Source organism: Trichomycterus rosablanca, chromosome 9, assembly GCF_030014385.1.
Source record: "Trichomycterus rosablanca isolate fTriRos1 chromosome 9, fTriRos1.hap1, whole genome shotgun sequence".
NCBI lineage: Eukaryota > Metazoa > Chordata > Actinopteri > Siluriformes > Trichomycteridae > Trichomycterus > Trichomycterus rosablanca.
The window spans coordinates 21,173,360-21,193,864 of NC_085996.1; the positions used below are offsets into that span (position 1 = coordinate 21,173,360).

Sequence of the window (20,505 nt, forward strand, 5' to 3'; positions counted from 1 at the left end):
GCAGTGATTACCGACACGCTCCAAGTACAGAAATGCATCAACAATCTCACAATGACACACCAGTTATTATGGTAAAGGTTCTGCCCACGCTAGCTCCTTCTGCAGTAAGAAGCCAAGAACTGATGCATTAGTGTAACCTTTTACAGTTTTTGCAAACTGTCCATTAAAGGCATCTGTAAAATGCATTTTATTTTAAATAAGATGTTTTGTATAGTTTCAATTGTAGTTATATAGTTTATTAACTTACATGTGGGCTGTTTTATTACAGTTTAATGTAATACGTTCACTGTAATGATGGGAGTAAAAGTCGATATATACATATATATGAAAAATGTCAATTATTGACCAGTCAGCATAATAATTTAAGTGACATGAGGTAAAGTAGTGGCCAGTGTGTGTACAGTAAAGGTATTTAAAATAGGGTGGCACGATGGCGCAATGGGTAGCGCATTCGCATCACAGCAAAGGTATTTAAAATAGGGGCCTGGGTTTGATTCCCCAGCTTTCTGTGTTGAGTTTGCATGTTCTCCCTCAGTGTCCTGTGTGTGTATGTATGCTCTGTAATTGACTGGTGACCTGTCCAGGGTGTTTCCTGCCTTTTGCCCAATAAATTAGACCCACCGTGTCCCTGACCAGAATAAAGCGGTGATAAAACAGACAATGAATAAATAAACAATTATAAACTGGACAATTTTTGTATATTTTAGTGGAATGTTGACACAAACATAGCTTTTCTTTTTATCAATATGTAATATGTACAAATTTCTTCACACATTCAAAACATTTAAAAACAGCTTGCTGATACATGAACACTAAAAAATAACAGATGAAAACAAAGCAAATTTAAAACAGACCAAGTTTTTTAGTTAAAACATCATCAAATGTGAACAAAGTAGGCAACTTTTTTAAAGAGAAAAAGGGCAAAGAAATATGCTTTTAAATTCCCTACTAGCAAAAATCTTGACACACATGTTCAAGAAGAAAAACTGAGACAGACTTTAAGCCCTGTTAAAAGTTCAGACTCGGCAGCTTTCTTTTTCTGCTCTTTCCCTCTGCGGAACTTTGTCTGTTCCTCTAGATGAGGAAAATGATGTCGTCAGCTACCATGACCTGGTTGTCATCCTGCATGCGTGCCAGAGCGACTCGGACCTCGGCCTGATCGAACGGAGTGGAGCGGCTCTTGTTGATGTTCGCCATCAGAGCATTCATGCCCACTGACTGAGCATGAGAGGCATGGAAAGTCTCCAGTAGAGCAGCTTTAAACTCCTTTAGCCTGGAAAGCAAACAAAAATAAAACCAAACCTCATTATTCTTCAATGCTCTAACCGAGAAGCCTTACAAGAAAATAGCATACAACATGTGGTCAAAAGTATATGGACATCTGACCAGGCACATGTAGTAACACAACCTGATTGAGGGACCTTAGCCACCCCCGTCTAAGAGATTATGTCTGTATGTTGATGCCTGACCGGCTGACAGCACCACTGGAAAATTAAACCATGGATCCCAGTGCTAGTGGGTTAGCTTTATTTACCACTGTGCCACCCGAGCACCCACTTGTTGTAAATACTAATCAAAAACAATGGGCATTTTTTGTGAAGTTAAACCCATTTGGAGCTTTAACAGCCTCTACTTTCCTCAGGGTTTCCTTATTTTGGAGTATGTCTGTGGGAATGCCTATTCAGTTAATATGCCTGGAGTCTGGCATCACAATTTTAAAAGAAAAGCAGGTAAGTCACCCTACAGAGAAGCTGATAAATCAGTCAGGAAGAAACTGTGATAAATAAAGACTGGACTGAATTCATGCTCCACAGGGCGTGGGTGACAGTCAGTCATTTGCTTCCTAATCTGAAGTATGTCTGTGGGAATTTGTGCCTATTTAGTTAAAAAAGCATTTGCCTGGCTGAACACTTATGTTGTTCAAGAAAGCCTCAATTGATGTTCCAGCACATTTCAAAGCTGTTCAGTGGGGCTGTGGTCAGGCCCCTGGAGTTCAGGCCTTCCCTAAACTGTTGCTCAAAATTTGGAAGCATATAATTTTCTTATATAATTGAGTTATTACACCTGTTAGCATAAGCGACTAAAACACATGACTTTTTTATTTATGCATTTTCTCTTTTTTTCTCTCAATTAGCATAGCCAATTAGTCTTCCGCTGCTGGGGATCCCAATCGCACCCAAAGAGGGTATATCCATCTGGCCCACACTCCCTCTGATGCGTGTGCAGTCCCCTTACTTGACCAGACTATGGCGGATTCGCACATGAGGCCGGATACCGTGCACAGAGATGCACCGGTCTCCATGCTAATCCACTTCTGCACAGGCACCTCGAGCTGCTAACCAGGGTCTTTACACAGTGTTGAAGATCCCACCCACGTATTAGTCCGGTCTATCCTACCCAGCAGACTGGTGGTCAATTCTTCTGTAGGCTGTGACTGCTAGAGGGCAACCAGCCAACCGGTAGCAGAGCTCAGATTCTGTCTCGGGGAGTTTAGAATCCCAGTGCTGGTGTGCTAGTGGAATATCCCCGCTGCAACGCCTGGGCGCCACATGAATTTAATCTTTTGTTAAATTTGTCCTGATACTTTTCTCCATATATTGTATGTATACCACTGACATTAAAACTGGTAAGCACGTACCTATCCGCTGACAGTTCGGTGTGACCGTTTTGCTCTGACTCGTCCATGGCTTCTTCACTAGGCATTGCAGGAGCAGGTGACTGAACTAAGCATGAGAAAAAAATTTTATGAGGATTTAAATCAGGCACATAAGGCAACATTTGATCTAATCAGGCCTGTTATTCTACAAAAAATTTTAGTAGGATAGAGCAACCCAACTTACTCTCAGGTACATCTGTCTCAGTAGTGAAGTCATATGGGTCATAGGTTTCACTGCTCTGTGATGATCTGCGCTCAGCTGAACGTCGCCTCCTGGTGGACAGCACATTCAAAACCATGGGTCAAAAAAAAGGGCCCCAGTTTGAACTAAATATTATTTAGTGCACGAGTTTAACAGCTGTATCTTGAGACCTCTTTCTCTGCTGGCGGGGAGTATCCGGAGCTTCCTCCTCCTCTACCTCATCTTCAGAAGAAACATCCCGCTCTTGTCTGGCACGCTTCTTTTCCTTTTCGAGAACCTACAGAGCCACATCATTTTGATTTAGTTACAGTCCTATACGAAGGTCCTAGGGAGGCTAAAAGCAAGTCTGTTTCTCCCAGTATAGAAAAAAAAATCTTCCATTTATTAATTCCTTGTTTACAACTACTTTATCCTGGTCAGGGTCACAGTGGGTCTGTTTTTTTTCCCAGAATCATGGCCGCAATGCAGTAACACACTCGACAACATGGCAATCATGTCTGTACGTGGACGCCCGACCAGTTACAAAAAAATAATTCACTTAATGATATTTGGATGGTAACCCATTCAGGGTTTGAATCCCCAGTGGTGCCATCAACCGGCCGAGCGTCTACACACAGACATGTTTGGCTATGTCTGCCTCTGTGATGGACTGGCGCCCTGTCTGGAGTCTTTTCCTAGATTGCACCCAGTTATTCCAGGGAAACCGGTCCCTACACAACCCTGATTACAATCGAGCGGTGGAAGATGAACTAATGCGGTGCAGGACTTCCGCATAAATAGATGAAATAATGCGCTGCATGGTGCAGGACTTCCACATAAATAGATGAAATAATGCGCTGCATGGTGCAGGACTTCCGCATAAATAGATGAAATAATGCGCTGCATGGTGCAGGACTTCCACATAAATAGATGAAATAATGCGCTGCATGGTGCAGGACTTCCGCATAAATAGATGAAATAATGCGCTGCATGGTGCAGGACTTCCGCATAAATAGATGAAATAATGCGCTGCATGGTGCAGGACTTCCGCATAAATAGATGAGAGACAATATACAGTATAGACATTAAAGTTTTTTATGTTTTGTTTTTTACATAAACTAATCTCCCTTCACTTCCCTGAGGATTCATAATAATAATCATTTTGGTTAAACACTAAGTCATGTGCTGGATTCATAAGGTTTACCTGCACTGAATGAACAGATTCATAAACACACTACCGTACCTTTAACATTATAGTGCAGGTACATGAAAAAGCATTCATTCATCTCTTATTTCATGAGTGATTAATAATTGATTCTTACATACATTAATGAATTCATAATTAATATGCACTAGTTCATTTTGTCTAATGTAAGTGGTGGACAAGGTACACAAACCATGTTGAGTTAAAGTAGAGATATCCAAGGTAACATATTACTCCAGTAAAAGTAGTAGTAAAAGTAAAAATACTCTTTACCTCCACTAAAGTACTAAACTAAATTTACCTTCAAATGTACTTAAGTATGAAAGTAAAAGTAGCATGATTTATTATGGTTCTAATGTTTTATGATCATTTCTGTAACAAGACTTTTGATTAATCAACTCATTTTAGGTGAAAAGACTCGTGTGTCATTAATTAAGCTTAACTGACTAAGCTAAATTGGGTTATACCTATTAATTAAGATAAACATGTAACATTTAGTGCTGAGCAAATGCTAAACAATAACAGGATTAAGTATATTAATGACATTAAATTCATAATTTTTTAAAAACAAAGCAACATACAGCTAAAAATGCTTGATAAGTAGTGGAAATGAATGGGGCTCTATGGGATGTTTGGAACTATACAGAGCTCCACAACCCGGAAGCTGCGCAGAAAAAATGTCCCGCCCCCTTTACAACGGTTCCCTATGGGAGTGTCGCCACTCTGTTCTCTCTACCGCTCTGGTATATGCGAGTCTAAAGCATATACTCTAAACTGAAAGCTAAACTGATACTCTGTAGTGTTTTGCCCTTTCACATTGTAAGCGAAAAAATTTTCTGTCTTTTTAATTAATTTCAAGTCCTTTAAATTAATCAAGTTTCGTTAAAGAACTTTAGAATTTTTGCTCTGCTTCTTAACACCTAGACAGCATTCACATGATATGCACCAAAACCACTCTTGCACTGGCTGAGCTATTGTTTTTTCTTTGGAGTAAAGTGGTGCCGCTTACCTTGTGGCTTCACTACCTTGAGCGACAAGGACATTTACCGCTTTGGCGCTCAGTTTGTACTGCTTGTCGCTGTGCTCAAAGCCCAGTTTGCAGATGACCTTTTCAAAGCGCTGCCTGTAAGACAACTGTTTTGTTTTCATGGCAGAGAGAAACGAAACCCTGAACCGGTTCATTCAATCAAGCATGAAATTGCGTGTTATACGCCACGGCAACTCGTGAGCTGTGAAATGTGTTTGCATTTCAGACAGCTAATTTTCTTATTCTGGATGTGGTTGACACTCCTACATATTATTCTGTTGTATATACACTGATCAGCCATAACATTAAAACAACCTCCTTGTTTCTACACTCACCGTCCATTTTATCAGCTCCAATTATAGAAGCATATAGAAGCACTTTGTAGTTCTACAATTACTGACTGTAGTCTATCTGTTTCTCTGCATGCTTTGTTAGCCCCCTTTCATGCTGTTCTTCAATGGTCAGGACTCTCCCAGGACCACCACAGACTAGGTATTATTTAGGTGGTGGATCATTCTCAGCACTGCAGTGAGACTGACATGGTGGTGGTGTGTTAGTGTGTGTTGTGCTGGTATGAGTGGATAAGACACAGAGTCCATGGGCAGCGTCCTGTGACCACTGATGAAGGTCTAGAAGACGACCAACTCAAACAGCAGCAATAGATGAGCGATCGTCTCTGACTTTACATCTACAAGGTGGACCAACTAGGTAGGAGTGTCTAATAGAGTGGACAGTGAGTGGACACGGTATTTAAAAACTTCATCAGCGCTGCTGTGTCTTATCCACTCATACCAGCACAACACACTAACACACCACCACCATGTCAGTGTCACTGCAGTGCTGGGAATGATCCACCACCTAAATAATACCTGCTCTGTGGTGGTCCTGTGGGCCATTGAAGAACAGAGTGAAAGTAGGTTAAAAAGTATGTAGAGAAACAGATGGACTACAGTCAGTAATTGTAGAACTACAAAGTGCTTCTATATGGTAAGTGGAGCTGATAAAATGGACAGTGAGTGTAGAAACAAGGAGGTGGTTTTAATGTTATGGCTGATCGGTGTACTGCTGCACCACTGAGAGCTAGAGTCAAATGTGGCACTGATGCTGGTACATTAGTACCACCTAGAGGTAATCCAGCCATCCATCCATGTGACTAGTTTTTTACTGGTGCTACACATTTCTGGCTGGACAGGGGGCAATGGGCTAAGAACAATCAGCATTTTGTATAGTGGAAACCTGAACAGCAGGGTTTGTGTTTACAGTACAGTGTTTACAGTACATTTGTGCACTGCTAATACTTCTGATTTAAGGCCTTTTATGGAATACAATTTATTTTTATTTTTCTGGCTGCTGCTGTACTTAGGGGTCGCTACAGCAGGTCATTCTGGTCTGCATACCTGATTTGGCACAGTTTGTACATCAGAGGCCTTTCGTAGACATGGCTTGGCTGCTCTGCAACCCGCTTGCTTTAGACATAACAAATCATGACTGTGTGGATGCCTGGCCAGTCAATCGCACCAAGATTTGGAATATATATCTTGTCTGAATAAAACCATTGCAGCAATTTTGAACACATCACACCATTATGTAGTTTGACCACACTGTGAATTTGGTTACTAGTTCATTGTGTAAATATGGACCATAAGCCATCAAGTAAGCAATCAAACCTTTTTAAAGTAGGCAAATTGAACAAGCTCCACTGCCACTTCTGTGTCCTCGAGCTCCACAGACTTGCTCATGCGGGCCTTGGCGTGGGCTGTGGCCAGACGGATCAGAGTCTCTAGAGTTCTGACAGTCACAGGAGAGGTCTGGAGGATGACAAACATACACTGATTACCAACCCAATCTGGACAGTGCTCCAGTCAGCCAAGTGACAGACCAAAAAAACACTTTGAATTAAATGCTACCCACATAACCAAGATGGTTAGCAAAAGCAGGATTGCAAAACAATTAATGATAATGGAAGAAGTGTGTGTGTCTGTGTGTGTGTGCAAGCTCTCCTCACCCGAGCAATGTCTGTGCCAAGCTGGTCCTGGTTGCGTAGTCGTGTGTACTCCTCTGCAATGTGATTGGCTGCCTCTTGTGTCAGTACAGGAGAAATCACCTTGGCAACATGGATGTACTTTCTCATGAACTCTTTGCTTACCACTCTGTCCCTAAAAAACACAGACCAGTGAATTACACTTTTTATAATCACAGGTTTTTAATGCACAAAAGATTTGATTTGATGCACAAAAGAAAGGTCATTTTATATCCAAAGGTTTGTTATTAACAAAGACACCAGGCAACAGAAAAATGTATTTACACCAACATTTATTTTCTTGTTCTACCAGTTAGTACTAGGGATGTCCCGATCCAATCTCAAAGATCGGAATCGGGGCCGATCATGGCATTTTTTAACTGATCGGTATCGGCTTTACTAAGGCCGATCCTAATGCCGATCCTTTGTTTTACGTCAGCATGTCCGCTGTGTGGAAATACTTTAAATTGGAAAGTGAAACAAGTCCAGCAGCGAAGTGTAATGTCTGCAATGTGAGCGTTTCACGAGGCGGTAGGAGCAGAGCTGCGTTCATTACTGTAGAATCTTACTATTTATATAGTGTGTGAGTCGAGGATCACACCGGTTTACAAAACAACGTAGTGATGCACTCGCTTAATAAAGAAATAAATACACTGTATATTCACAAATTGTCGGGAGCATAACACTTTATTAACTTTTTCTGTTACGGTACCGAATAGCGGACAGCTAGAGTCATGGCGTTAGCCAAGCATGCTATTCCATGCACTATGGAAACCCCAAAGGGTCAAAACACACTCGCTTCGCGTAGAAACGTCCATCAAACCATTGTCACAATACAACCACAGAAAAGTTTGTTACAGTTACAACACGCATACAAGTACGGTGGCTCATAACAAACAAACCAGATATCATTTAACCAAACGATCTACAATTACTACCAATTTGATACGGCACCTAAAAATAAACACTCGGCCGAATACAGTGAGTTTAGTATTATATGATGAGAAGAGGAACCGGCTGTCCGCTAACACGGCAGAGATGCTGATTTTCCTCAAAAATAACCTTCACTTCATTTTGAGTGTTCTAGTTTTACTACTACAATGCTGCACTAAGTTTGTTTACTTTTATTTTGTAAAAATAAAAGAACATTAAGCAATAGCTTGGATGCAGGCAATTTTTTTCCTACAGCACTGCAGAGCTATTCAGTTGTTAAACATATACATTGGATTAATCTGAATAACTGTAATGTACTTGAAGTGTGCACTGTGTGAACAGTATTATCTAGTTCTTATCTAGACAATATCTATAAAATACAAGTATCGGTTTGAGACTCGGTATCGGATCAGGATCAAAATTAATGATCGAGATTGGGAACAAAAAAACTTGATCAGTACATTCCTAGTTAGTACCAATTAGTTCCCAGCCATACAAATACTTTTTTGACTGAATGGGCACAAGTTCCCACAGACATACTTTAAAGTCTTATGAGAAGCCTCCTTAGAAGATTTGTAGTTAAAATAGCTGTAATGATCACATTGAGGTCAGTAATTTAATACCATTTGCTTGACAAGCTTTTTGACATGTGTCCAAAAACGTTTGGCTATAAGGCTGCTCGCCGCTTAGAACCCACCGCCATTTAGATTCAAACACACTATTGGCGGCCAGGCGTCTACAAAGACATAATTTGCTGTGTCTTTGTTGAAGCCCGACGATGAATCGGCGCCCTCTACAAGGTGTCTCTGCCTTGCACCCAGTGTTTATCGATAAAGCGGTTGACAAGCATAAATAATATTTTTTCTATTTGTAAATGAAATTCCCAAAATGCCTCTCCCTGAATAAGACCACACTGCTGCAGAATTTACCTCTGCTTCCTGTTGCCATGGAGAAGATGATTGTGTTTCTCATACACCTGGAGCTCCTCCTCTTCCTCCTGCACTGCATCAGGGTCATCAGTGGCCAACACATCTACTGTACCACCCAGAGCCAGCGCTGAAACACACACACACAGAAAACACACAAATATTATCAGCAATGTAAATGTAATTTTTAGGAACTTAGGAACTATGTAGACTAGTTTGCATGTTATCCACTTAGGTTTCCTTCAGGTGCTCCGATTTCCTCCCAAAGACATGCAGTAAGGCCAACTGGAGCTACTAAAATGCCCTAAGTGTGAGTATGTGTCTCTCTGCCTTGTGATGAACTGGTGACCTGTATGGTGTTTCTTTGCCTTTTGCCTAATTAATTCAATCCACTGCAACCCGGACCAGTATAAAGCAGGGGTAAATCAGACAATGAATGAATGAATTATGATTATGCATCTATTAGTATTAAAGTAGTTACATGACATTTGAGACAGCTGATACTTGAGACATTAATGATTAAGGGCCATCAGCCAACTTTTGTTTTGTAAATGAGTGACAGTGAGACCTGGTGAGAGTATGTGTGAGTTGAGCATATGCGAATTATAACTCTTTATATATATATTTATTTATATATAAAAACATATATAAACACACGCTGTTCACCAGAGCTGAGATCTCGAATACATCGTATCGAATCTCGGCTCTGCCTTGCTGGCTGAGGCTGAGCTGCCACATGAACAACGATTGGCCTGTTGTTCAGATGAGGGGCGGGATTAAGCCGGATGGGCACTCTCTCTCAGACTAGTGCGATTACGACCTCTGGCTGATTGGTGGCTTCTGCACGGAGATGGGAAAGGAGTGCGGTAGAGGGTGTGGCTCTCCGTACAGAGCGCTGCACTGCACTGCACTTGTTAAGTGTAGGTGATAAGATGTTCGATTGCTGTGCACGTGTCGGAGGGGGTATGGAGCAGCCTCGTCCTCCCCAATCAGGAGCAGGGACAAGCATTAGTGAGAGAATGATTGACGGGCAGAAATTGGATGCGCAGAAGTGGGAGGAAAAGGGGGGGGGGACCCATATATACACAGAACTACTAACTCTGTTTAGAATCTACATTCCGAATGCTGAACTGCATCTGCTCATGATGTTTGTGTTCATCTCACTGTTCACATCACTGGCCGGTTCATTACATTCAGATCAAGACCAGCTTCGATGGTTCAAACAAAGCCCAAGTACCTGATCCTTCTGGCTCGCGGGGGTCACGGTAGCGGTGCATGCGCAGAACGTGCTCGGAGATCTCACGGTCCTGTTCTGGGTCCATCTGGTCCAGCACAATAAAAAGCAAATCGAAACGTGACAGCAGAGAGTCCTGCAGCCCAATGTTCTCCATGGGGGTCTTGTACTGGTCATACTACAGAGAGAGAGATAGACAGCAAAAGAGTCTATAAGTAACTTGTTAGTGACTGATGCTCCGTGCCAAATCTGAAATAAAACATTTCGCATTTACCAGGGTAAAATGTGAACCTTTTTTATGAACATTGCTGTTGTTTATATTGCCCTATACATTGCTTGTCCAAGTTGCATGTGCACTAGCTAACCAGCTAGTGGCATAGCGGCATATATATACATACACACCTGAGCCAAAAAATGGGCCTAAGCCAAATGACCTTTTAACCCTTTTAATGATACAAACAACAAATCACTGTCATGCAACACACTCCTGAAACCTGCACCAGCATTTGCTTGTCACTGCTTGTTTCTGCAATGAACTGCAGTAACCGGTGCAAAAGCTGGAAATATGAAATCCACACCAAAAATCTTGCACGCAAAGATTTATGGAAATATTTCAATATTTCAATGTTTAATATGAGGGTGTTCGGGTGGCGCAGCAGTAAAAAAAAAAAAAAATACTGAAAAAAGCTGACAAGCTCAAATCTCCTATATGGACAATGATTGGCTCATCTGAAGGGTGGGAATGCCGGAAGGGGATTCCACATAACTACTGCAGTTACAACATCTGCTGGTTGATTGAGAATGCCTGTGCAATGAAACAGGGGGTGTGGAGATCAGAGCGTGACTCTCCATGTGCAATATGCATCTCTATATAAGCTTGTTTTGTGCAGATGAAAAAGAAGCAGATGACTACTGCATACATGTTGGAGGTTAGCAGCAGCTGAGGTAGCGAAATGAAGTTAGGCAATTGGATACTACATTGGGAGAAAAATTAGGGTATAAAAGCAAATAAATAAGTAACTGAAATGTATAATTTGGTAGCTTATGGTAATATTGTCTTATTATTCAGGAATGCTACCAGTAAAAATCAAATCCTTAAATGGTGAAAATATGTAGTTGGATGTATGAAGTAATTATACAATGACTGCTGGAAAGACTTACTCTGCCATAAACAGGGTTGGCTGCGGCAAGGACGCTGCAGCGGGCATTTAGCCGAGCGTGAATGCCAGCCTTGGCAATGGTGACACGGCCCTGCTCCATCACTTCGTGGATAGCGGTACGGTCCATGTCTGACATTTTGTCAAACTCGTCAATGCAGACCACACCTCTATCTGCCAGCACCATGGCCCCTGCCTCCAGTCGACGCTCGCCTAAGACACAGAGTGAGATTGTTTTGACATGTTAAACAGCATATACAGTACTTTCCAATATTGAATGTACTATTAGTTTACTACTCTAAATACTACATTTAAATCAAAAAGACCCATTTTATTTTCTCATCACAATACACTAGCAGGTCCAGCAGGCAAAGCAGACTTTAGCTAGGTTCTGTTGTCCTGTTTCAGCTTGATGCCCTAGAAGAATGTTGTTTCTACCAGCAACTGTACCTGTCTCCTGGTCAGTGGTGACAGCAGCAGTGAGACCAACACCTGATGAGCCTCGGCCTGTAGTGGGTATGGCACGGGGGGCTGTGTGAAGCACATAGCGCAGCAGCTGGGACTTAGCCACAGAGGGATCACCTGGGAGAGACAAAATCCAATGTTAATCTGCAGCAAATACAAACATCTTTGAAAAAATGAATATGGTTGGACTAAAGACTAAACCGTGAATGTTGCTGAGGTTTCTGGCTGTTATCCATCTGTTTTTAATACAGAAAATTAGTACCACAACACATCTGTATACAACGTCTCTGTTATCGGGACAGTGGTAGCCTACTGGGTAGAGCTTTGGGCTATCAACCCAGCTCTGCCATTCAGCCACTGTTGAGCCCTTGAGCAAGGCCCTTAACCCTCTCTGCTCCAGGGTTACCATACAATAGCTGACCCTGCACTCTGACCACAGCTTTCTCAGCTGCCACTACCTTTATTTTCCCTAAACCCTTCTTGGTTTGTGCTTTTTAACCACAGTATTGCTCTACCTTGGTTAAGCATCCTGCACTAGGGACAGTGGTAGCCTAGTGGGTAGAGCTTTGGGCTATCAACCGGAAGATTGGCGGTTCAAATCCAGGCAGCCACTGTTGGGTCCTTGAGCAAGGCCCTTAACCCTGTCTGCTTCAGGGGCGCCGTACGATGGCTGACCCTGCGCTCTGACCCCAGCTTCCAAACAAGTTGGGATATGCGAAGAAAGAATTTCATTGTACTGTACATCTGTATATGTATATATGACAAATAAATTATATCATTTCTTCTTCTTCAAATTGGGTTGATTTTCAATTGAACGCTACACATGGCATGTCAGTGGCAAGGCATGGTCCACCTCGTTACAAATATCTATGTAATTTGCCGTGGAAACCATGTAAGAAAGCTGTGGTTAGGCGGATTCAGTATGTCAGACCATGTCAGATGAGACATGGTTTTGAAATAAGTTCAGCGAGCTTGTGGTCGAGTTTAGAACATATTTATGACCATACAGTGTATTGTGTGAAGGCATCTCTCGTAATAAGACAGTGATCCCAACCTATGAGGAGCACGTTGATGTCTCCACGAAGGCGTGATCCATTCTCTAGAACCTTCTCCACCCCACCCAGGAGCATACACAGAATAGCCTTCTTGATGTACTCGTGTCCGTGGATGCTGGGAGCCAACGAGCGAGCCAACTGCTCAAATACGTTCTGCAAAGACAATTTATTAAGAGCAATGCCACTAATACACCTGGGTGTTAACAGTAGTCTTGCGATGAGAATTAGAAACCATGGCTCAGGATAATAGTTCCTTTTTTAAAACAATAAAACATAGCTGGATTGCATAGAATAAGAATACACTGCAGGTTCATGTCCTCACCTTAGAGCGAGACTTGCTGAAGTTTTTGATTTTTGCTACGTCATCGGCAGAAAAAAAGGGGGTGACCTCTTTGCTCATCTGCTTCAGTTGGCAAGCTATCATAATGGTCCTAAATGGTATTACAAAAAAAGAGAACTGAGCATACTCCAAAACACACTGTATCTCTGTATATTCCTAACCGATTAGTACACCTATATGAACAGACAATCACATCGCTATCAGATTATAAATCCAAAACTTTAGGCTGTTCCTCACATCAGTAAGAGTTAAAACTCAAGCTGCTGATGTCTTATGTAATGACACGATAAGCCAATCGTGAAACAAACAGACAAACTGTGCTACACTTCAGAGGAAACAAGTTAATGCTTACTTTAGAATGCATAATTCATAAAGTTCAGCAAAGGAGGCAAAGAGGGGGCAGGTTACAGAATTATGCCTACCTGCCGTGTTCTTATAGCTGACATTGGGCACAGAGTGCAGATGACTGACTACAGTCTGTCCAGAGTAAAAATGCCAATTTAAAAACACACCCTTACCCACGCTGAAGGTTTCTAACCCCAACAGGAAAACTGTTTAATGCATTTATATTGGGTGTGTTCGAAAACCTAGTGAGCTGCCTTGCTGTCTTACTGCCTACATAGGCAGCTGACTAAGTAGAGAGGATTCTAATAAGTCACAGACTTATTATAAGGCAGATTTATTCGAATGCACTACTCAGACAGCGATTCCATCAGTATTCGCTGACTAAGCTAACACAGTTAGCCTCATGCCATTCAAACCAATGAGGTACAGCTCCCTCCATGTACCGAAAACGATACACAAAAATCACAAACAGTAAAGCCAGTTTGCGTCACTATGGAGACTACATGTTAAATCTGTGCATATGTGGACCTGAGTGTAACAAAGTAATTATGACTGGTTTTTATATTTTGATGTGATGATACAAGTTTGTCGACTATCGATTTAAAGAAATTGGCAACATTTGCATTGCTATCAAAAACATGAGGGAATGCAGATGCTGGTCTGTTATCATTAAACCAGTATCAACAGTATTGTACTTATGTACCTAACTAAGTCTATGTAGAGCATTTCTACCTGAAGGTTCCAGAGGTAAATCCACCCTTCTTCCCTGGCAGACAGCGGTATGTACCAACGATCTGCACACGGTCTCCTGGCTTGGCTGCATCCACCAAGTCATTGTCCAGAATGATGTCCACCGACCGGGGCAGCTGGCCCGCTGGAGCCTTCTCTGGCATTTCTTGCACCGTAATGGTCTGGTGGTCCTTATAGACGGACAGGCCAAACTCCGTCTCCAGAGGGTTGTTCTCTTCATCCTGGAAAAATGCAAGGTGTGTACATGTATGTAATGTATGTTTGGTTACTGTATGTGCATTGTTTTTTTTTTCATTCAAGTCAAATAAACCAGGATGCAAGGTACAATGAAAGAGGTAAATGCCAGTGGAGAATACCTTGGTTGGGTAGATGGCACTTGACGGAAAGGCATCCAGTGAGGTCATATCTGTGTACTTTCGCTCCAGGGTTTTCTTGGTAGCCGGACAATAATGGACACTTCGTACTACTTTAGGGCGCACAAGCGAGCCTGGAACAAAATGTGCTTGATGTAATTACATTGTAATACAAATAGACCTTAGTTACTTATGTATTTGGTCAATGGTAAAAATACTGAACTACTGATCAAGTTGCTGGTTCAAGCCCCACCACTTCCAGATACAGATATGCCCCTTAACCCGTAATAGCTTCTTTATTTTCTCTAGTATATTCTACATTTAAGCTCTGTTTTATTACATACCTGTCTATACTACTATTAAATAATAGTAAGATAGTCATAAAAAGTCACTAGTGCCTTCACATACAGTATATGGACAAATGTATTTGGACACCCTTTCTTTTTTAATTCATTTATTTCAGCCACAACAATTGCTATGAGGTGTAATAAATCAGTTATAAAAAGGAAATAATATGCGTAGGGAATGCCCTTTCCTGTTTCAGCATGGCAGTGCCCCCTGTACACAAGGCAAGGCCTATAAAGCCATGATAAAAGCTTGTTTTTTTTAATGAACTGGAACATTAATTGAGGTTTACTTGGCCAACATGAGTGCCAGCCATACAAAAGTGCTTTTGACTAAATGGGCACAAATTCCCACAGACATACCTAAAAGTCTAGTAAAAAGCCTTCTCACAAGAGTGGCTGTTGTAATAGCTGGAAAGTCTTTTTTAACACAATTTGTTGTTAAGATTGAATGTTCAACAAGCTCATGGTCAGGTGTCCAAATACTTTAGGTCATATAGCGTATATGCTCAAGGTGACAAACTTGAAAAGCAAGTGGTATGGCCAAGACGTACATTTGGTTACGATGCCCTCCACGCACACCATGCTGCCAAGCAGGCGGGAAGTAAGGGTGCGAGGAGAGACATGTTTGCTTCCAAAGCTTCCCTCTAGTCCGATAAAGAACTCCTCAAACTGCTTGGCGTAGGTGCCATCGACAGAGGCAACCAGGTCCTTGAGAGCACGCTGGAATGCCAGAAGCTCCTCAAAAGAGTTGTTCAAAAGTCTAGAAACAAGATATGACATTGTTATTACAATGATAGATAAAGCATAGTTAAATCATTGATATCATTGTTTAGGAATGCCTTGGCACAGGGCTTGCTATGGAGAGGTGGTGACCTGGGCCAACATAGTAGTTAATGTGATGCCTCATTGTGTGTTGTTTTTCTTTAATTCAATCAACCATCTTGTTGTTTGGGTTTGCAGCAGGTCTTAACCCTCAATTGCTTAAATTGCATTTATTCATATTCGTAAGTTACTGTGGATAAAATAATCTGCTAAATGCTGCAAATGTAAATGATCATTTTAAAGCTAGGGGTGTCAACACAGACACTGAAATGTATCATGTTGCGCTTTAATAAATACAGTAAAATCTAAAATGATTTTTTTTTCATACAAATTTGAATTCAAGGGCGTAATAAATCTAGATGTCCTCATTTGCCTAATAGGTTGTAAGGTAAATGAGATTATATCAACAAGGCTGTTCACGATCTACAGTACTAAAGTAAAAATACTATAAATATGCAGTGTTTGCTCTGTCAACTGACAGGCACAGTTGTGGGTTAAATGTACATGTTCCATGTGTAGAGTCTGCATATATGCAAGCAGCTACTACGTCGGCAGTGACAACTTCAATGTGAGGTCATACTGCGAACTTGTAATGTCCATTACAGAGAAACACATACTTTGCAGCACGAGCTTCGTTGCGGCGGCGCAGGTCGTTGATGTTGACGATGAGACGGAATTTATTTTCGCTGATCATGTTCCGCACTTTGCTCTGGTAGATCCCCTGATCTTGCTGCAAAACACAAAAGAAACATACATATAATGAGCCGTGGTAAGTGTTCGCTAAAATATGAAAATACAACTGTTAACAAGTAAGACCTGGGTTAGATCCTAGAACTGTGGTTTCCTTCTACTTTCTAAAAACAATGCAGGAGGTAGACTGGCAACTCTAAATTGTGCTTAAGGTAAGGGAATAAGCGAATGTTTTGAGAGTGAGAATGTTTTGCCCCTGCAATAGAAAGGCACCCTGTTCTGGGTGTCTGTGCATTGTGTCTATTGTTTAGTAATGGATCGTAACCCTAACCACCCCAACTGTGATCAGAATGGAGCAATTAGGGAAATAAACAAAACGTAAATCGATTCCCTCGTTGTAATGTATGTGAATCCTGAAGGACCGAGAACAGTGAACAGGATCAGCAGAAATGGTGAAGGTGAACAGGGGTGTTTTGTCGATTTATCCTACCCATCGAGATGTCCTACGGAGCATGCGCACATCTGTTTCGACTCGTTAAGTGAAACGAGTATAATGTCGTGGTATAATAACATATAGATCTATCGAGACGTACTAACTATAGTTTATAATAAGATGGAGCAATCGAGATGCGCTACCTATAGTATATAGTAATATACACATCTATCGAGATGTGCTGCCTGTAGTCTAGTTTTAATAAGAATAAATCGATATCTATACATCTGCGCATGCTCGGTAACACATCTCGATGGGTATGATAAATAGACAGAACACTCGCGGTGTGCGGATTTCTGTTAGCACTCTCGGTGTTTCGTTCAAGCAAAAAATTGGTGTATATTGTATTTTTTATATCTTACAGATAAAACATTAAACCAGAGATTAAGACAAGTAATCCAGCTGCTGCGTTGTTTAAACAGCTTTAATTGCAGATAAGTGTGTGAAATTTGAGGGAAGTGTACGGAACACCGTGACGCAGGGGATAACAGGCCTAACCAATTGGGAATTGTATGCTTTAGATATTTAGATATCAAACTTTTTACCATTTACATGCAGTTTTTAATAAGTTGTAATATTTTCGCAATAAATGAACAAAAATAACATGGAGTAATATGCTATATGCACTTTTAAAGTCGAATGGAGCTACAGCTAGCGAAGTCATTGTTCAGTCTAAAACAATCTAAATATCTGGACACAAATATATTACTTACATCGTCATCCAAAAAGTCGAGGTATTCCCTCTGTGCCTCCCTCATCTCATGATCGTCCACTACTTCAGCAGCCATTTTATTCAGATAGAATTAATAAAATGTACACAAAAACAAAAGGACCTCGTGCAGGGTAATCAGTCCTCTCCTGCTCCGTCCCGACTCTGCTGCTTTTTCGCGCCACTCGGAGTTCCGCCGCTGTACGTCCAGCGCTCTGATTGGACGGCGCAGCATAAGCTTCTGTAAATATGCAGTATTCTTTTATAGATGTCCAATCAAATCGCGGACTACGTAACATATCCCTGCCCTCCGTGCTGAATTTCGCGCGAAAAGTTGAGCGCGCTGCGCATGCGCGACATGACCATGCAGCTGTTTTGTTGTTAAGGTTTCCTCAGTTAAATTGAGGGACTGAAGTAACAGATGAAAAGTTGAAACAATTCGTTGGTGAATAGAAAATGTTCACCAAGGGTTTATCTCTTTTTGCCTGAGTCATTTTGCTCAATCGAGGTTCAGAGTAAAAACACAATAATAAACATAAACATTATTATCAGCCAATGACAGTGTTATTACACTTTATTACATGTGGTGGGCTTAGAACAGTGGCGGTTCCTGCCAAATCTCTCAGGGGGGACAATTGTTGCGATGATGGCCAAAGTGACCCATTCAATGGGTAAATTAAAGCTTAAATAATTAACATTATTTAAGTCATCTGTCAGTTTGTCCTCATGAATAACTTTAAACATAGAGAGAGACCAGCTTTACCATTAATCATAAAATTAAGTAATGCCTTCACACTAACAATTTAATTCAGTCTTTATCAGATAGCATTTTATTTTAGGTGCAGCAGATTCAGAATAAAGAGTGGCATTGGGGCTGATGTGCAATGAATAAAGAAGTACAATTAAACAGTTGGGGAGATACAATAAGTGCAATCACAATTCACAATTTAAAAATGACATTACTTACTTGTAATTTACTTGTAACTTATATGATTTCCCCCCTTTGTAGATATTTGCTTGATGTTTAAATTTGGTCTGGGTGACCCTAATTCTTTAGTTGCTAATTTATCCTGATTACTACGACGACTGAACGGCATTTCCCTTAATGACACGATGGAGTTGCTCCAAACTGAGGTAATGGTAGTCATGGTGATAAGATCGCGACACCAGGTTAAGTGGGAGGCAAGCACGTAAGTGCGAGCCCTCCCGGAACCCATTCAGATTGTATTGTAGCGCCTGCAGTTCGAAAAAAAGAGCCTTAACTTGAGAGTCTATGAGAGCAATCCGGGGCCGAATATTGGACTACAATATTCGGAGGCAAGACAGACTGTCCAGAACAGTCACAGCCGTGATAGAAAAATGTCTTCCCTTTTGCCCTTTGGTGGTGCGTCGCACGATCACCCTAAGGAACGAGCCGCTCCTGGCTTAGAATGAATATTAATGAACATTTGTAACATTAGAAGGACATGTATGTACTTATTTATCCTATTATCTTGTTATTACAGTTTACTGCAACGCAATATAGCATTATCTTTTAGTATATGTATTAATGATATGCATTTTTTGGTCACTGGTTCAAGCCCCACCATTGCCACGTTTTCACTGTTAGGCCCATGGGTAAAACCCTTAAGCCACAACCAGTTTGAATAGAACGCCTTGCAAGAAGGTCCTGGGTTCGATCCCCAGGTGGGGCGGTCTGGGTCCTTTCTGTGTGGAGTTTGCATGTTCTCCCCGTGTCTGTGCTTTATATACCGCAATAAACTCTTTTGTTTAAATAAATATTTATAATTTATATGTTTTACCTGTTGGGAGGGAAACAATAAAATAAGAAACTTTTTCAGCGTCTCAACTCTCTGGTGCCTGTATTCTAGGAAAAGCTAATGGAACACAGTGCTAAACATGCCTTTGTCCCAACTTTTTTGGAATGTTTTCCAGGTTTCGAATTCTAAATGTGTTTATTTTTACAAAATACAATGAAGTTGATCAATGAAACATTGGAATTTTTTCTTTCTACTTTTATCAGTTATATAACGATTAAAGAAAATAAATCACAGATTCTTTTTTTTATTGCAACATGTCCCAACTTTTTTGGAAATAGGGTTTGATTCAATGTGTTAGTATTAAAAATACATGTGAATGGGAGGGATTGAGCTTTCTTTTATACTTTCATGTAAATTGGCATGTACAATGTGCAGTGAAACTTGTTGCTCCTCCCACGTGAAACTGCTCAACTTGTTGCTCCACTCACCAGTTCAGCTGTGGACTCGGCTGAGACTGACTGGATCACTTCGTCTCTGGGGACAACGTGAGTACACCTGAATATTACACTGAAACAATAATAAGATCAAAGAGATTAGTGTATTCTTTTTTAAACTATCAAGGAAAAAACAGTGGCTCTCCAAAGGTGTCTGCGTGACCAGGTGAGGGTCTGTATCTAGGATATTGAACATAATACATACCAGTCAGACTGTTATAGGGAAAATTTAATACTGTGATTTATATTCTACATTTTTATTTAGTAGAAACCCAAAATGAAGATTCTTAAATGTTGTATTAGGTGTTTTGGTGTGGCTTTCTAGTTTCTAGTTTTTGATAAGTGTAGTAAGTTTCTGTGTATGATGCTAGAAACTTGAGGATAGATAAACCTTATCTTGTATCAAACAAATGAATCATGCATTTCTAATACATTTGTAAACCAGCTAGATATATAAAGTACACTTGCACTATAATACAGTTACTTATTAAAACTGTACAAACACTGCTTAGGGTGGCATAAAAGACAAAAGAATTGTCATTGA

At 40.9% G+C, this 20,505-nt stretch overlaps 1 protein-coding gene across 1 annotated transcript; it reads right to left on the minus strand.

The window, feature by feature from the left end:
* Window positions 1-255: 255 nt before the first annotated feature.
* mcm3 (minichromosome maintenance complex component 3) lies at window positions 256-17,861 on the minus strand. Its single transcript, XM_063001247.1, has 17 exons — window positions 17,712-17,861; window positions 16,433-16,545; window positions 15,545-15,753; window positions 14,650-14,780; window positions 14,276-14,514; window positions 13,181-13,289; window positions 12,858-13,011; window positions 11,789-11,920; window positions 11,343-11,551; window positions 10,185-10,359; window positions 8,951-9,077; window positions 7,074-7,224; window positions 6,736-6,876; window positions 3,029-3,135; window positions 2,841-2,929; window positions 2,639-2,723; window positions 256-1,273 (listed from the first exon to the last, which is right to left on the minus strand). The coding sequence occupies exons 1-17, from the start codon at window positions 17,784-17,786 to the stop codon at window positions 1,075-1,077; spliced, it is 2,445 nt and encodes an 814-aa protein (XP_062857317.1). The 5' UTR covers window positions 17,787-17,861; the 3' UTR covers window positions 256-1,074.
* Between the last annotated feature and the right edge of the window lie 2,644 nt (window positions 17,862-20,505).